Source organism: Carassius carassius, chromosome 42 (genome assembly GCF_963082965.1).
Source record: "Carassius carassius chromosome 42, fCarCar2.1, whole genome shotgun sequence".
Taxonomy (NCBI): domain Eukaryota; kingdom Metazoa; phylum Chordata; class Actinopteri; order Cypriniformes; family Cyprinidae; genus Carassius; species Carassius carassius.
Genome location: NC_081796.1, coordinates 10,057,382 through 10,074,226, shown reverse-complemented (window position 1 = coordinate 10,074,226; position 16,845 = coordinate 10,057,382). Strand labels below are relative to the sequence as shown.

General features: G+C 34.4%; 1 protein-coding gene across 2 annotated transcripts in view; it reads right to left on the bottom strand.

Annotated features, from left to right (window-relative positions):
- Positions 1-6,965: 6,965 nt before the first annotated feature.
- Positions 6,966-16,845, bottom strand: part of gnal (guanine nucleotide binding protein (G protein), alpha activating activity polypeptide, olfactory type) — a 204,593-nt gene continuing 194,713 nt past the window's right edge. For both annotated transcript variants that reach the window (XM_059535578.1, XM_059535579.1), the window contains 2 exons: positions 9,541-9,608; positions 6,966-8,282 (listed from right to left, as the gene is read on the bottom strand). In XM_059535578.1, the coding sequence (XP_059391561.1) occupies positions 8,136-8,282; positions 9,541-9,608 (215 nt within the window). In that variant the 3' untranslated portion in view covers positions 6,966-8,135. The remainder of the gene's footprint in view (positions 8,283-9,540; positions 9,609-16,845) is intronic.

Sequence of the window (16,845 nt, the reverse complement as noted above, 5' to 3'; positions counted from 1 at the left end):
CTGTTCCGATCAAAACATTAAACAGGTTCTCCCCACTCAGTGATGCACCCACTGAGAAACCTGATGAAAGTGCTCTAGTTATTGGTGATTCTATTGTACGGAACGTGAATATAGAGACACCAGCCACCATAGTCAAATGTTTACTGGGAGCCAGAGCGCCTGACATCTTGGCAAATTTAAAAGTGCTGGCTAATGCTAAACGTAAATACAGTAAGAATGTCATTCATGCCAAGGCTAATGATGTTTGACTTCGCCAGTCGGAGATCACTTAAAATAACATTAAAGAGGTGTGTGAACTTGCAAGCACGATGTCAGAAACTGTAATATGCTCTGGTCCCCTCCCTGCTTACCGTGGTGACGAGATGCATAACAGACTGTCATCACTCAATCGCTGGATGTCTAAGTGGTGCCCGCAGAATAACATAGGTTTCATAGACAATTGGACAAGCTTTTGGGGCAGACCTGACCTGTTGAAAAGAGATGGTCTTCATCCCTCCTGGGGTGGTGCCGCTCTTCTCTCTAGAAATATGGCACATAGTCTTAGAGTTTATACTTGACTTATTGGGACTAACTCCCAAAAGACAGGTCAGGGAGCAGACAGACTGGCTAAACTGACCGTCTGCTATAGCTGCCTCACATCACAGAGGTCAGTTAATTCTCAGCACACAGAGACTCTTTCACCTAGATATCACACTATAGAGAATGTGTCTGTTCCCCAAACTAGAAAATACAAAAAACGTCCAAACCAATTTAAGAGTAACAATTTAATTGAGGTTCAACAAATAAAAAACTGATGCAATACAGATAAACAAATGATACTGCTTGGCTTATTGAATATCAGATCCCTTTCTATGAAAGCACTTTTTGTAAGTAATATGATCACTGATCATAATCTAGATGTGCTCTGTTTGACAGAAACCTGGCTAAAACCTGATGATTACATTATTTTAAATGAGTCCACCCCCCAAGATTACTGTTATAAACATGAGCCGCATCCGAAGGGGAGGTGTTACTTCAATTTATAACAATGTTTTCAGGATTTCGCAGAGGGCAGGCTTCAAGTATAACTTGTTTGAAGTAATGGTGCTTCATATAACATTATCCAGAGAAACAAATGTTAAAGGGATAGTTCACCCAAAAATCACAATTATGTCATTAATAACTCACCCTAATGTCATTCCAATCCCGTGAGAAATAAGATATTTCACAGTTTAAGATATATTTGTGAAAGATTGACTCGTGAAAGAGTCAATCTTTCGTTCATTATCTGGCTCGGCTCGGTGTACATCTTCAGTTCTCTCTTCACAGCAGTGTACTGTTTGAGTAAATGAATTACTATATTGGTTTGTTTTGAACTCAGAGGGAGTGTCAGCCACATTAAAGAAGTTAACAGCTTAAGTCATTTGTGGATTAATGCGTATTGGAGACGCAATGATTCGTTCGCGAACCGGATATCACAAACTGCTTTGTTTTAAACTCTCTCACAACAGACATGGAAGAGAAGACAATGCTGAATAAAGTCATAGTTTTGCAAATTTTGGACCAAAATGTATTTTCGATGCTTCAAAAAAATTCTAACTGACCCTCTGATGTCATATGGACTACTTTGATGATGTTTTTCTTACCTTTCTGGACATGGACAGTGTACCGTGCACACAGTTTCAATGGAGGGACTGAGAGCTCTTGGACTAAACTTAAAATATCTTAAACTGTGTTCCAAAGATAAACGGAGGTCTCACGGGTTTGGAACGACATGAGGGTGAGTTATTAATGACATCATTTAGATTTTTGGGTGAACTATCCCTTTAATGATAAAACCCCTGTGATGTTTGTACTGGCTACTGTATACAGGCTACCAGGGCAACATACAGACTTTATTAAATAGTTAGCTGATTTTACATCTGAGTTAGTTTGATTGATTGAATTCTTTATTGAACAACAACAATCAACAAGTGTTCAAAAGGATAAAAACACAAAAAGCCCATAGGCTTGTTTCCATTGTGGTCCTTAAGATGGAAGATGAGTAACAGTACATGTACTAACAACATTGAGGACAATGAAGAAAGGGGGCATAAAAATACAAATAAATAAATAAAAAACACAATAAAAAAACGACACAAGGACTAAATGCCCAAAAGACAAGCAGACACACAGGCATACAATACAATATTCCACTACTTCAAGATTTCTATTTCCTTAGTTCTGGCTGCAGATAAAGTTTTAATAGTTGCTGATTTTAATATCCATGTTGATAATGAAAAAGATGCACTGGGATCAGCATTTATAGACATTCTGAACTCTATTGGGGTTAGACAACACGTCTCAGGACCTACTCATTGTTGAAATCATACTCTAGATTTAATACTATTTAATACATGGAATTGATGTTGATGGTGTTGAAATTATGCAGGCAAGTGATGATATTTCAGATCATTATTTAGTTTTGTGCGAACTTCATATAGCCAAAATTGTAAATTCTACAAAGTATTGTAGAACCATCACTTCTACCACAAAAGACTGCTTTGTAAGTAATCTTCCTGATTTATCCGAATTCCTTAGCATATCTAAAACCTCAAAACAACTTGATGATGTAACAAAAACTATGGACTCTCTCTTTTCTACCATTTTAAATACAGTTGCTCCTTTACGCTTAAGGAAGATTTAAAGGAAAACAGTCTGACACCATGGTATATTGAGCATACTCGCACCCCTAAAGAGAGCAGCCCGGAAAATTGAGTATACCTGGAGGAAAACAAAACTAGAGGTATTTCGTATTGCTTGGCGGGAAAGTGACCTATCCTACAGAAAAGCATTAAAAACTGCTAGATCCAATTACTTTTCTTCTCTTTTAGAAGAAAACAAACATAACCCAGGTATTTATTCAATACAGTGGCTAAATTAATGAAAAATAAAGCATCAACAAGTGTTGACATTTCCCAACATCATAGCAGTAATGACTTTATGAACTACTTCTAAAATTGATACTATTAGAGATAAAATTGTAACCATTCAGCCGTCAGCTACAGTATCGCATCAGACAGTGCGCTATAGATCCCCTGAGGAACAGTTCCACTCATTCTCTACTATATAAAATTGTTAAATCATCTAATCCAACATGTTAGACCCTATTCCATCTAAGCTCCTAAAAGAGGTGCTTCCAGAAGTCATAGATCATCTTCTGACTATTATTAATTCCTCATTGTCATTAAGGTACGTCGCCAAAACCTTCAAACTGGCTGTTATTAAGCCTTTCATCAAAAAACAAGAAACACAACTTGAACCCTAAATAACTAGTTAATTATAGACCACAATTATATTCCCTCTTAGAGGATTTAGACCGTATCATAGTACTGAGTCTGCTCTCCTTAGAGTTACAAATGGCATTCAAACATCGTATAGATTTTTCAATATTGCTTATTAAGTAATAAGCAATATTTAAAAATCTATACAATGTTTGATAGGGAGCCAGTGCAGTGTTGACAGGACCGGCTAATATGGTCATACTTCCTGGTTCTAGTAAGAACTCTTGCATAAAGCCCTGACTGGTTTAGCACCTCAGTATTTGAATGAGCTCTTGTTACATTACAATCCTCCACATCTGCTGCGTTCTCAAAACTCAGGCAATTTGATAATACCTAGAATATCAAAATCAACTGCGGGCGGCAGATCCTTTTCCTATTTTGCACCTAAACTCTGGAATAACATTGTTCGGGAGGCACACACACTCTTGCAGTTTAAATCTAGATTAAAGACCCATCTCTTTAACCTGGCTTACACATTACACACTAATATGCTTCTATTATCCAAATCCGTTAAAGGATTTTTAGGCTCCATTAATTAGGTAAACTGGAACCGGGAACGGTTTTGCTTTCTATTAATGCAATACAATGAATTACAGTTGTCTAGATTCCCCATGGCTTAAATTATTGGCAGTTTAGTGTTTAGTAAGTCATTTACACCAAACCAAAAGATAACATTTATATTTTCATGCCTGAAAACATTATTTTTGTCTTACATTGTATAACAAATTCAGACAAGACTTTTTTTCATCAGTTTATTTTCATGAAATGGAATGTGTACAAAGGATTAGGGGTGATTGAAGGTCGCAGATTGTACATCCCATGCATCCTTCAAATTCAGCTGAATGAAAGACGCGAAAGAAGGCTGCCTTGCAAGGATCCTTCCGTTTGATAAAGTGGCAGCAGAGATATGCAGCCTTCGTAGGATGCAGCTTCCATTTGAGAATCCCCCTTTATAAATCACACTACCGGGATCATCTCAACCAATCACATGAGCGAATTCAAGAGGAACAGTTCTGCCTCACGAGTGGGGTGCCAGAGCATGTCAGGGGAGGTGTGTAGAGTAGTATTATTAATTAATTAATTAATTAAAAATAATTATTGATTTACTAATTTGATTCAGTATTTTATAATGAAAATAATACCTTTAAAATGAAAACAAGCTTTTTTCGATCATATCATTTTAAACTGGTAAACTTTGTATACCGGCACTTCTTTTGTTCCATTTCAAGCACTAAACGCGACTGATGTTATATAGTGATTTTGGAGTAAAACATTTAGAATTATAGTATCATAAATTGTCATGTTTGATGCTATGTTAAGCAAACATATCTGCAACATACAACAAAGAGCAACTGTTTTATAACTAATTTTTTAAAGTACATCCACATAAGACTATGTTGTTGTTTTTAAGAAGGGCAAAACCAAAGAAGGGTAAGTGAGGGTTTTAAAACTGTGAATAGAAATAATTCACATTTATTCTCACTCTTATTGCTAAATATTTCCTTCTTAATTAAATACCATGAATGAAAATCAACAGACTTACACAAGGATGTGTGTCCAGAAGAGAAAATGGGCCATGAGTCTTTTTGATTTGAATGGTTAAAAAAAAACAAAAAAAAAACTGAAATTGTAGTTTGTCATAAAAACAAAGGTGGACTCCTGGCACCTTTTTGGAAGGACAAAAATAAATAAATAAAGAGCTTCCAATTCTTGAATAGGATGCTTAAGGTCAGGAATCCCAAAATGTGGCACTGTTAACAAAGGTGGAAAAGGAAGCTCCGAGTTCATTTGAACAGAAACAAGAAAATGCTGAAAATCAGTGATTTTACTGGTTTGGATGTTCAGTGTCTTTGTTTTCTGGTTTAAAATGATGAATAAATTATTTTAATGCACAATATATTGGTCCAAACAGAAGTCATGATTTCAAAACTCTTAACACAGCCAATGAATTAGAAGAATGTGTGGACAAAACTGTGAATAATTTTTAATAACTTTAAATAACATAAAATGTTAAATGAAAATCTCACTAAGTCAACTCTTTTTTTATTTTTATTTTGTACTCTTTTGTTATACTTAACTTGCCAAACTCTATATATTTGGAGCACATTTTTGTTTGAAAATGTAGAGCAAGAAAAACAGCAATTGGAGGGGAAAGAAGACTGACAAAGAGTGAACACCGATACACTCAGAGTACAGTACATACAGTATGAGTAATTATACTTTACATGTTGTTAATATTTAATTCTTTAATTATATTTGCTGCCCTGGAATTTTTTAAATTACAATATTATTATCATATGCACAGACCCCAAATTGTTTGTTTAATAATGCTTAATCAATAAAGTGAAAAGGACATACAGAGTTCGGTAAAAACTAATTCATACTCAAAAAAAATAAAAGTTTGGTATGTAATGGTGGTTTTAGGTTTGGAAATGAGATTAACTGTTTGGTCTAGATTTATGTTGGTATTGCAGACTTGAAGAAGAGTATTGAAAAAGTGGTTCAGTATTAGCCAATGGAAAAAAAAAAAGAAATTAGGAAATAAGAAATTTTAGCAGCAACCCACTTTTCATGACTTGTAATTATAAAACATAACTCTATTCAAAGGCAAACTCAAAATTGTTTATTTTATTTGCAAAATTACCTTCCACAATGCCATTCTAAACATAGACCAAGGTCTTCTAATGTGCCTCATTATTAAAATAAACGTTACAAAATTAAAAGAAACAAGATTTTATACAGGTGTGTGTATATATATATATATATATATATATATATAAATAAAGCCTATCTACCAGTTACAGCCACTCACAGCCTAAGTCACATCACACACTGTCCCTGCACTTCACCAGTTGAGAAGTAGAGTAGAGTCAGGGATTCAAATTAGAAGTTTATGTGGCATTGTGCATGTGCATGTATCAAATTTAAGTCAGCAACTCATGTATTAAAGGATTACTTCTCCTAAAAAATTGATTTACTCAAGTTGTTAGAATCTGCATGCGGTTGAACACACAAATGATTTTTCATGAAGTCATTTCTGTAACAGTTCTGTACAAACACTTACAAAAAAAATAAAAAAAATAATAAATAAATAAAAATTGCATTGCACTATTCCTTTGACTTATGATAACTGCCCCAATGGTGACTGAGAGAGACATATGGACACACTTGAGCTGTGAGACTTACACTATGTGCGCTCACATTCACAATGCCAGCGCAGTCAGTACATGCTCAGGATGGCCAGACTAGTGATTTATCTCACTAATCTTACTTCCTCATTCCTTAAATATTATGCATTTGTATATGCATAGCTATGCATACAACCTAAATAAACATTCATAAATATGTATTCATTTAGGCACACATATTATTATGAATAATTGTACATATACATTTATAAAAACATGAAAATACATATTCTATAAATATATATGTATACATAGAATGCACATGTACAGTACAACGTGGCATATCTGCAAATGTATGCACACACACAACAATCACACATATGTACACACTTTCACCAGCACGACCCCGCATACAGTCTGCATATATGCCACTTCTAAAAATGCATCCTACCTGAAACAACAAAAGGTCAACATTTTGGATATATTTCCAAAGTTTTTCAAGGTGAGTCCATCCGACAAAAACAGAAATTCAAAGAACTGTAAGACATACTGTATTTGCAGTTTCTAAACAAAGTGGTTAATTTTGCATATTGTATACCAAGATTTTTTTTTTCATTTTATAATAAAAGACATTTGAAATAGCTTTATAATACAGAAAAAAAAAAATCAGTCTACAGAGCGATTTTTCGTCAGCTGTGCTGGATGTAAGATTTGACATCAAGCTGTACACCGCTGTCCAATCACACATAATTTATCTTCATTTAGAGGTACAGCCATATTCAAAGGCACAAAGAGCTTCTACAAGTCAAAGTTTTGTCTTGTAGAAGTTATATAAAACAACATTTTGCAGTCCTGTACAAGATCAAGCAACCTTGCACATTTTTTAGAATAACAAAACAAAACCCTTAAAAATATATTGTGTTCTTCTTTGTATCAATATTAAGAACTACCTCCCAAATAAGGGCTGCCCATACTAAAGGAGGCATTGGTTGGTGGTGACGGTTCTCACAAGATGGATTGCCCCTGGTGTATGACAAATCCCACAAGCCCCACCTTCTTCTGTGCTCTGTAGTTGGTTACAAACTCCTATCTAGCCCTGAAGTCCTTTCTGCATGCTTTGCAGAAAAAAAGCAAAAAGGTAATATAAACTAAACTAAAACAGTGAAAAAAAAGAAGAAAGAAAAAAGATAAATACATAGGTGCTACATTGTGAATTTTGCATCCTGGCTAGGAAACAACTGATGCAAAGTGCTTCATTAAACCCTTTATGTACCCCTTTTCTCCTATGTCCAGTACTCCAATGTCCCCTTCATTAGATACAGGGGAAAGGTCAAAGGACAGACCATCCTGACACAGGTCACAGGTTACCACAGGTTTCCATTATGTCCGCTGGTCTAACCACATCTAATCTTCTAATCTAACCTCATCTAAAGCCAGTCAATGCTGAAATACAACAACAACAACAACAAAATATATAAAGAAAGAAATGACCTGGGAGTAGTATAAAACATAAAATAGAAATAATTTCACCTTATACACACATTCATATAATTCATATGACTATAAATAAATTAAAAAGGAAAGCAAACAAGTGTAAAGCAGAAAAAAAAACATTGTCACTCTTCAGTAGTTCTTAAAGACCCCACCCATGTGATGAGGTACTGGATAATTGTTGATTGGAAAAGCGACCGATCCAGACAGCCAATCACAAGAGTTCATATTGGCGGAGGTGCATCCTCTGAATAATGTCACGACAGTCATTGAATACACGACGGATGTTTTCTGTGTCCACGGCACAGGTGAAATGGGGATAGCAGTAGTGTTTGTCTGTGCCGCTTGCTGTGCTGATTTTCTGTGGGTTCATCAAACACACACATTCCAAGCAGTTACAGTATTATACCAACAATAACAATAAAGCATTTATAGCTGAATTTATAGTGCAAAACGGTGATTAAAAATAGTGAAAAACTTTACAGAAATGGTGACTAGTTAGAGGTCCCAAGAGGTAGGTGACTTTTTTTCTTCAGTAGAACATAAAATAAGATTTTTACCTGAAACCATGGTCCTTGGTGATTCATAAAATGCAAGTCAATGGCTATCGTCACTTTCAGAGCCAAGTACACAATTGCACAAATGCATACAATTAATACTCAAGGCTCCTGACGATATACTGATGTCTTACAAAATGAAACAATTGGTCTGTGCAAGAAACTGAGCATTATTTATACCTGTAATGCAGTGTTAATTTTGTCAGCCATTTTTTATTTTAATCTTAGTCTTTTAAATAAGTCTTAGTCCTATGTCAAACTACTTTTTTTTTAGTTATTATACTTTGTCAACCTGATCCTGTTTTTGTTTAGTCAAGTTTTAGTTGAGTAATAATCTGGCAAGGGATTCAGAATTTAGCACAACACCGGAAAGTATATGCGCTGTCAAGTGAAGCAAGTCCATGAATGAAATGTCATTTTTGCATTTTGCTCTGAAACCAGAAGCACATACCCTAGGTTTATGCTTTCAGTTTGAAATTAAATCGTATACAGAATTAAAGTCGATCGTCGACGATGTTACATGTTGATATAATTACAGTTATCATTTATTGACCTTATTGTCATCTTGTCATCTTCCCATTTTAGTCATGGGAAAAAAGCATGTCAATAAACATTCAGTGTAATGCATAGCCTTAAACAATAAAGTCTGATTATTTTCCGCCAACTGAATTAGTTAGTAAAAATATTGCATCATATTGATTACATTTGCCTTCACTAAAAAGAACAGGTTCAAAATCCTGGAAATTGAACTGGAAATCACTCCAGTTTGCCTGAGGCTTTGGATTACATGTAATAATGTTCAGTTTCTTGCACAGACAGATTATTTTGTTTCACAATACCTCAACATATTTGTCAGGAGCCACAGGTATTAATTTTGTGTTCCTTTGCCTGTATTCCCTGAATTTTTTTTAAAACTGTTCGACAGAAGAAAAAAAATCACCTAAATCTTGGATGGCCTGAGGGTGAGTAAACTAGAAGTAAATTTATTTCTGGATAAAATATACATTTAATATTATAGATGAAATAAAGAAAATAAAGAGAGTATTAAAAAAGTATTTATACCAAGAATTCATCTCGGATAAAAAACTTTGCCCTGGACACTTTTGGGTCTTCTCCGGGATCAGGAGTCGCTGTGCATATAAAAACAGATTACATAGACATTATGCCATATAATAAATTTTAAAAATGGAAGTGGGAATATTAAAGAATGGCTGAGTTTGGCAAGTCTTGAATTAAATGATTAAAAAAAATATATATATATATTATATCCACCTTATTTTACAAAGGATTTTACACATCTAAAGTAAATTTAAAGCACTTTCTACCATTTTCAAGATGCGATTTCAAGGTTTTGGAGCACAATTTTAGACTAAAAGCCCTAAGAGACAATGGATAGTAAAACATTTGTTTGTTTGTTTCCTCAATGGGTGCAGGCTCATTCCATAATACAGACTTTTTTAATTTTGCAATTGTTTTACATAAATTAAGAAATTACTGTCACTTAAATATTTAAATTTTCATAAAAAAATAAAATAAAAAACTTTTTCAAAGGTATTAATTAATTATTTTAGGGCTGTAGCTATCGAATATTTTAGTAATCGAGTATTCTACCAAAAATTCCATCGATTAATAGATAAAATGTGTTTTTGCTTAATTAAAGTGCAATATTATTATGCAAGAGAAAATAAGACTCCTGGGTCTCTTAAAATGAACAAAGTTTCCTTTTTTAGAAAAAAAATATATTTATGTTTTAAATGCATAGAATGCAATGCATACATTAAAAATAAACATTTAATTATTACCCATTGTTTCTCTGTCTGTAGGCTACTTGTACTGTGAACAATGACAATAAAGTTGACAGATGAATTAAGTGCATTTAAGTGCCATTCAGTTGGGGTTTTAAATAAAGCATTTTCTGAGATGCACATTAAACATTAAACACATAAAACATTAATTTAATTTATCTTTTAATTATTGAAAATTGAAAACTTTTTGGTAAACAAAGGGGATTTATAATTAAAAATAAAACATGGAAGAAATGTTGTGTGATTAAACCTTAAAAAAAAAAAAATAATGTTTGATTTTTTTTTTAGTAGTAGGCTATGTACATTCTGCTGAACAATTGTAATACATATCTGGCAAATACTTGTCTTTAAACTAAACCGGATTTTTATTTTGACAGGTTGACGTACCTTTACAGTTCTGTGTATGTGATGTGACGCTAGTTTTACTCAAATCAAAGGGTCAAATGCTCATAAAGTGACTGTCAGAGCAGCTCTGGAGATGTTGTTCATGTCCTTATTTAGTGAGAAGACAGATGTTGAAATCACTGCTAGTGTCGCGCGCTTCAGTGTGTGTTTAAACGAAGGAGCCCTTCTGTGCCATTCATTAACAGACACGCAGTACATGCAGGATTCATATTTAAATAGACTGTTTTGGCTTAATATTTACATATATTAGTCCATATCATGATTTGATGTAAGTGCAATGACTTATTTTTGATTAATTCATTCAAAATTTGGCAAATTCCGTGCCATTTCGCTTTAAACTGTAAATTCAGTTTTTATAACTGGATTCCGTGATTCGCTCTGCGTTTTCTGCATCGCGGAAATCATAGGGCCCTAGTTGTGGTATGCCAGCTCTATCTTGCAATGGACACACACCACGACGTTCTCTTTACGTTTGCCCGCACCCTCAAATCAAAACACTGCTGACTCCTTGCAGTATGCGATTTCGGACGCAGCGCTTGTGTCTCCTTCCGCTTTGTGGGTGACGTAAACACATTGTGTCACATTAAAAAAATAATTGCGAAAGAACCTGACGTGAGATTTAAAATAAATTAAGAGGTTAAGAGGCTTTGAGGCAGAGGAATTGGCCTTGATCATTTTTTGTAATCGAGTTACTCGAGGAATCGTTTCAGCCCTAAATTCTTTACTTCATTTTTTACACCATATTTGTGGATAACACACTTATTAAATTAGGTTTATATCTTTAATCTTTAAACATTTATTTTCATCATTTGCTATTAAAACTATTAGATTGAAGGCTGATTCTCCCAAAACTGTATTTTATGGAAGCTTTTTTTCAAGATAATTTTAAGTGTCTTTCCAAAATAAAAAAACCAAGTGAAGAAAAAAAAAAAAAAATTATATATATCCTCCATATAATTCATAATTGTATGTACACCACAGCACTCATAAAAAAAGAAAATAAATTCACAGTGTATGTGAACACTACAAAAGCAAAAAGCTTTATATATATATATATTTCAGACAAGTTTTAATACTGAAGAAGACCACATGAAGATGCCAAAAAAAACAACCAAAACACAACTAAAACAACCACCTTCACTGACTGCATATACAGTACACAGTAGCAATTTCTCATATAGTGTTCCTGTAGCTGTATTGATAGAGCATTGCGCTATCAAGCGCAAGGTTGGGGGTTTGATTCCCCGGGAACACATGATAGGTACAAATTGATAGCCTGAATGCACTGTAAAGCGTCTGCTAAATGCATAAATATTATTTTTTATATATATATATATATATATATATATATATATATTAGGGGTGTAACGGTTCACAAAATTCACGGTTCGGTTCGATACAATACACTGGTGTCACGGTTCGGTTCGGTACGTTTTAGATACAGCAAAAAGAAAAAATTGGCAGATAAATTTCCTTGATTTTTAAAAAATGTTTTATTTATTAAAACTAACAAAGTATGGTTTTTTTTTTTACATTGAACAATGATGGAGCTATTCTTTACCCATCTTCTATGGTATTTTCTTAGCAGCATACTGTATAAAACAAAAACAGCTCCTTATAAAAAAAAATGAAAATGTTATATTAGTTATGAACAAATACAAAGATGTAACTTTTTATATGGAACTCTATAACTCTTTATATTGAGTGTGTTTTTACTCAATTGGTTCTCTATAGGGCTTATGTTTTTTGGAACAAAGCAGGAATTACGGTCTGTCTGAAATGGGCTCGTGAAGGAATATTGTAACGGGGCTCAATTACATTAAGCATGTTCTTAAAATCTACGTTTTCCACTACAGAGTAAGGCGCTCGCTCACTCAGTACGCGCTGAAGGCTCGTTGCAAAATGGCTAATGCGTTTAACAGACCAGAAATAGAAGATCCTCCAATAACCAACAGGTCTGGTGTTTGGGTGCACTTTGGATTCCCTGTAAGCTATAATGGTGATGATAGAATCAATGGTAAATAGTAAGGTCTCATATCCGCGGCTATAACGTAAATGTAGCCTCAATCGCCGTGGTGATGTCTTTTGCCCTGTTTGAATCCGTTGGAAATGTCTGTCTAAATGCTGCGGGGATAGTTTGTTTTCCCAGATACTGACACACTAAGGTGATGTCGGCGTAAATGAGTTGACATGTTTCAAGTATTCCCGCTGGTGTTTTTTTCAAACACCAGACCTGTTGGTTATTGGAGGATCTTCTATTTCTGGTCTGTTAAACGCATTGGCCATTTTGCAACGCGCCTTCAGCGTGTATTACTGAGTGAGCGAGCGCCTGACTGAGTAGCCTAACATAAACATATAAGTTGGTGTTTTTTTCTTCTTCGGGGGTGTCAGGGGCGTTGCCTGTTACGTCGTTTGGGTTATTGGGCTACCTTGTTGAACGCATATCATTATATTTCACAATTTTTTTTATTTTCCAAATATAATTAATTAGTCCAACGAACCGTTCGGTCCATAATGCGTACCGCGTACCGAACCGAAAGCCTCGTACCGAACGGTTCAATACGAATACGCGTATCGTTACACCCCTAATATATATATATATATAGTGCCAATTGAAAATTTGTGAACTCCTTTCAGAATCTGTGAAAATGGGACTAATTTTTACAAAATAGGAGATTCACACAAAATGCATGTTATTTTTTTTATTTAGTACTGTCCTGAGTACGATATTTTACATAAAATGTTTACATTTGGTCTACAAGACAAAAAAAATGCTGAAATTATTCTTAATACTGTGTGTGGTTACCTAGATGATCTACAACATTTTTTTTGCTTTGTGATAGTTGTTTGTGAGTCATTTGTTTGTTTTGAACAGTTAAACTGAGCACCGTTCTTCAGAAAAATCCTCCATTTCATGCAGAATCTTTAGTTTTCCTGCATTATTTTCATATTTAAACCCTTTTCAACAGTGTCTGTATGATTTTGAGATCCATCTTTACACACGGAGTACACTTGAGTGACTCAAACACAACTATTTAAAAAGTTTCACTGATGCTCCAGAAGGAAACACGATGCATTAAGAGTCGGGGATTAAAACAATGAATTTGAAGATCAAAGTAAATTGTAATTATTATTTTTTTTTTTTATGGGAAACAATCTTCTGTTGCTTCCGAAGGGCAGTATATGGAAAAAAATATATATATTTCTACAAAATAAGAAAAATTTGGACATCTTCATCCTGTTCACAAGTTTTCACCCCATGTCTCACTGCATCGTGTTTCCTTTTGGAGCCTCAGAGAATGTTTGGAACTTTAAAAAAAAAAAAAAACACCGGTTAGTGTCGGCTTGCTATAACTGCTCCAGAGTGTCCGCATTGTAGTCACTGACAAGCTCCACCATCCCCTCGGCAGCCAGATGCGACAGAACGTCCGACGCAAGGCCATCACTCGATTAATCGCTGAGAACCGGTAGAAGGCTGGGTTCCATATTTGAGACCATATGTGTAAAGTCCACGGCATAACCTCAGACAAACCTCCTTCAGGAAGGATGAGGCTTCCGCAATGTCCCTGTTCCAAGTGGAACGGGTGCGTATTCCCAGTGTTATCCAATCGCAGTGGGTAGTGCTATGACAACAGTGAATGTTCTTCTTGTTGTGAGCCCTGGCCTACACCAAAATGGGGGCAGAGGTGACTCACACAGGGCACTGGAAGGGGCAGCATCCATGGTGCTTTGGTAGGGGATCATAGTTTGTCGGTTACCAACGCGATGTAGAAACTGACAGACTGAAAGGCAATGTCTCTGTTTCGTATGTAATCCTCATTCCCTGAAGGAGGGAAAGGTTTTCTATTTTCAACTGAATCAGCTTTAGTCAAAGCATTCTTTCAAAACTTTTACAAATAAAGTCTATTTATTATTATATAATTTTTTTCTATTTTAGTTTTAGTAAATTTAGTTTTAGTTTGTATCAAGTTTTAACAAAGTTTAAAATAAAGTTTAAAATAAAGTTTTAATAAAAATAAATGGTTTGCCCTAAGATGTCCGTGGGAGTGAGGTATATAAGGTGTGGCGTGTCCTGGCCATTCAGTAGGTTAGTTCAAGGTTGTGTAGCCATCAGAACAAGGGTTACAACAGTAACTGAGTACAGTAACCCTTCCTGTTGGTCACCATCAATGTTATGTTGAACGACAATGGGTGTCCCTTTGGAAAGGGACTACCACCAGGTGGCGCAAAAGGACAGTTTGCAAACTGACTGGAATTATATTTTGTTTTGTAAACGGAGATCAAATAACAAAATAAAAAAACTTTTTAATATGTTGTATTAAGGGGCTTTCATTTTGATCTACAGGCTAATTAAAATTTTTGAAGAAAAATCCTGACCTTGGCTGTAGGTTCACTACGCAAACATACATATCGATGTGTAAAAGGCTGCACGTTCATTAAACTGTATTACTTTATTATACATGAAAAACTAGAAATCGTACAAAAATAAGGATATTAACTTGAAATGTTTAGATTACACTTAAGGATGTGTGCATTATGCCATAAAAAATAAAACGACTGAAAAGGTGGCTTATTGTTGCATGTTATAGGCTAGGCCTAGTTCTAACACATATTTTGGCATTATAGTTACATTAATGTCACAAAATATGAAAGGCTTGAAACTTACATTTAATAATTTGCTCATTTATTTCAACAGGTCACACATATTTATTTTTTATCTGGCCTTTTTTATACACATTTTATTCCAAAATACAGAACCCATGACATGCCAAAAATCATGTCCATTAATTAAGAAATTTATCACTTTTTATCGTTTCTTTATATTAATTATAACATGTTTAAATAATAATTAATCTATTGGAGATTGAGGGAATCCATAAAATTAATAAATAAATAAATTAGTCAGTATAATACAACTTAAGAATTTTGTCATTTAATTAGAAAACAACCCCTGATTCACAACATTCGTTTCCAAACAGAAATCAGTTAGAGCCCTGCACGGGCCTCAACCTAAGCCGTATAGCAGCCCTTGGCCGACACCTTACTAGTATCCTCGGCCCAAGACCGACTGGAACCAGTGTATTTTTTTTCTCTCTCTCCAGTAAAATAATTCAGTTTTGTTTTTAACTGAAAACTTATATTTCTTATTGTTTCATTATTAATTAATTTAGAAAAATGTTTGGAACATTTTTTTTCTTTTGTTAAAGCAGACAGCTGAGTTGATCACATTTGATAAATTTAACCTTCTTAAATCATCATAAAATAAAATCTGTAGATATAGAACACTTAAAGCATATTATAATGTTAGTTTAAACATATTAAAGTGTACTCTTAGGCGTATATCTAAGCATTTGTGTGGAGAGTGGAATGTGAGTGGTGCTTATTAATGTATGGAGGTGCCAGTGAAATCACTTCATTCTGTTCTTCATAACAGTGGAAACAACTTGAAGTAGGCAACGTAAAACGTTGTGCTTCTGTAAAATAGAGAAAATAAACCGAATGCACTTTCTGCTGTCTCTATCTGCGTGATTATGTTGAGCATGGGCTGAAATGCAAAGCTCTAAAAGAAGGTGCAGTTTAACTTTGCCGTGTCTGGAACTGATGGTTTATATTCACAATAAGCTACATATAATACGTATAAGACTGAATCCATGAAGAGCTAATAATGACAGTAAGACATTTATATTATCGCACTTTGGTTCATTTTTAATTAATGATATTTAATTATTACAGCAAAAAAAAAAAAAAAAAAAAAGTTCCATTAATAATTTTTATGTGAGGTTCAAAAATAAATGGTGCTATTACCATCAGTGTCAGTTATAAGTCAGTTTTGCTGTAGGCTTTTCATCAAAAGCAGCAACAAAAAGCAGTGTGCAGCCTGGCAGTCCAGTTCATATACATATACATATGTATATGTATATGCTGTATATATATATATATGTATATGTATATATATATATATATATATGTATATACACGCCAAGAATTGGCTTAAATAACCTCGGTGAAAACGTCATTGATTACGTGCACCTGTAGGTAATAAATAGACGTCAAACGGAAACATCCTCAGGTTTCTTTGTCTTCGAGAGCGCTTTGTGTGTGTGTGTGTCACTGTTCTAGTTTAAAAAAAAGGGGAAAAGAAAGAAAAAGAAAATAG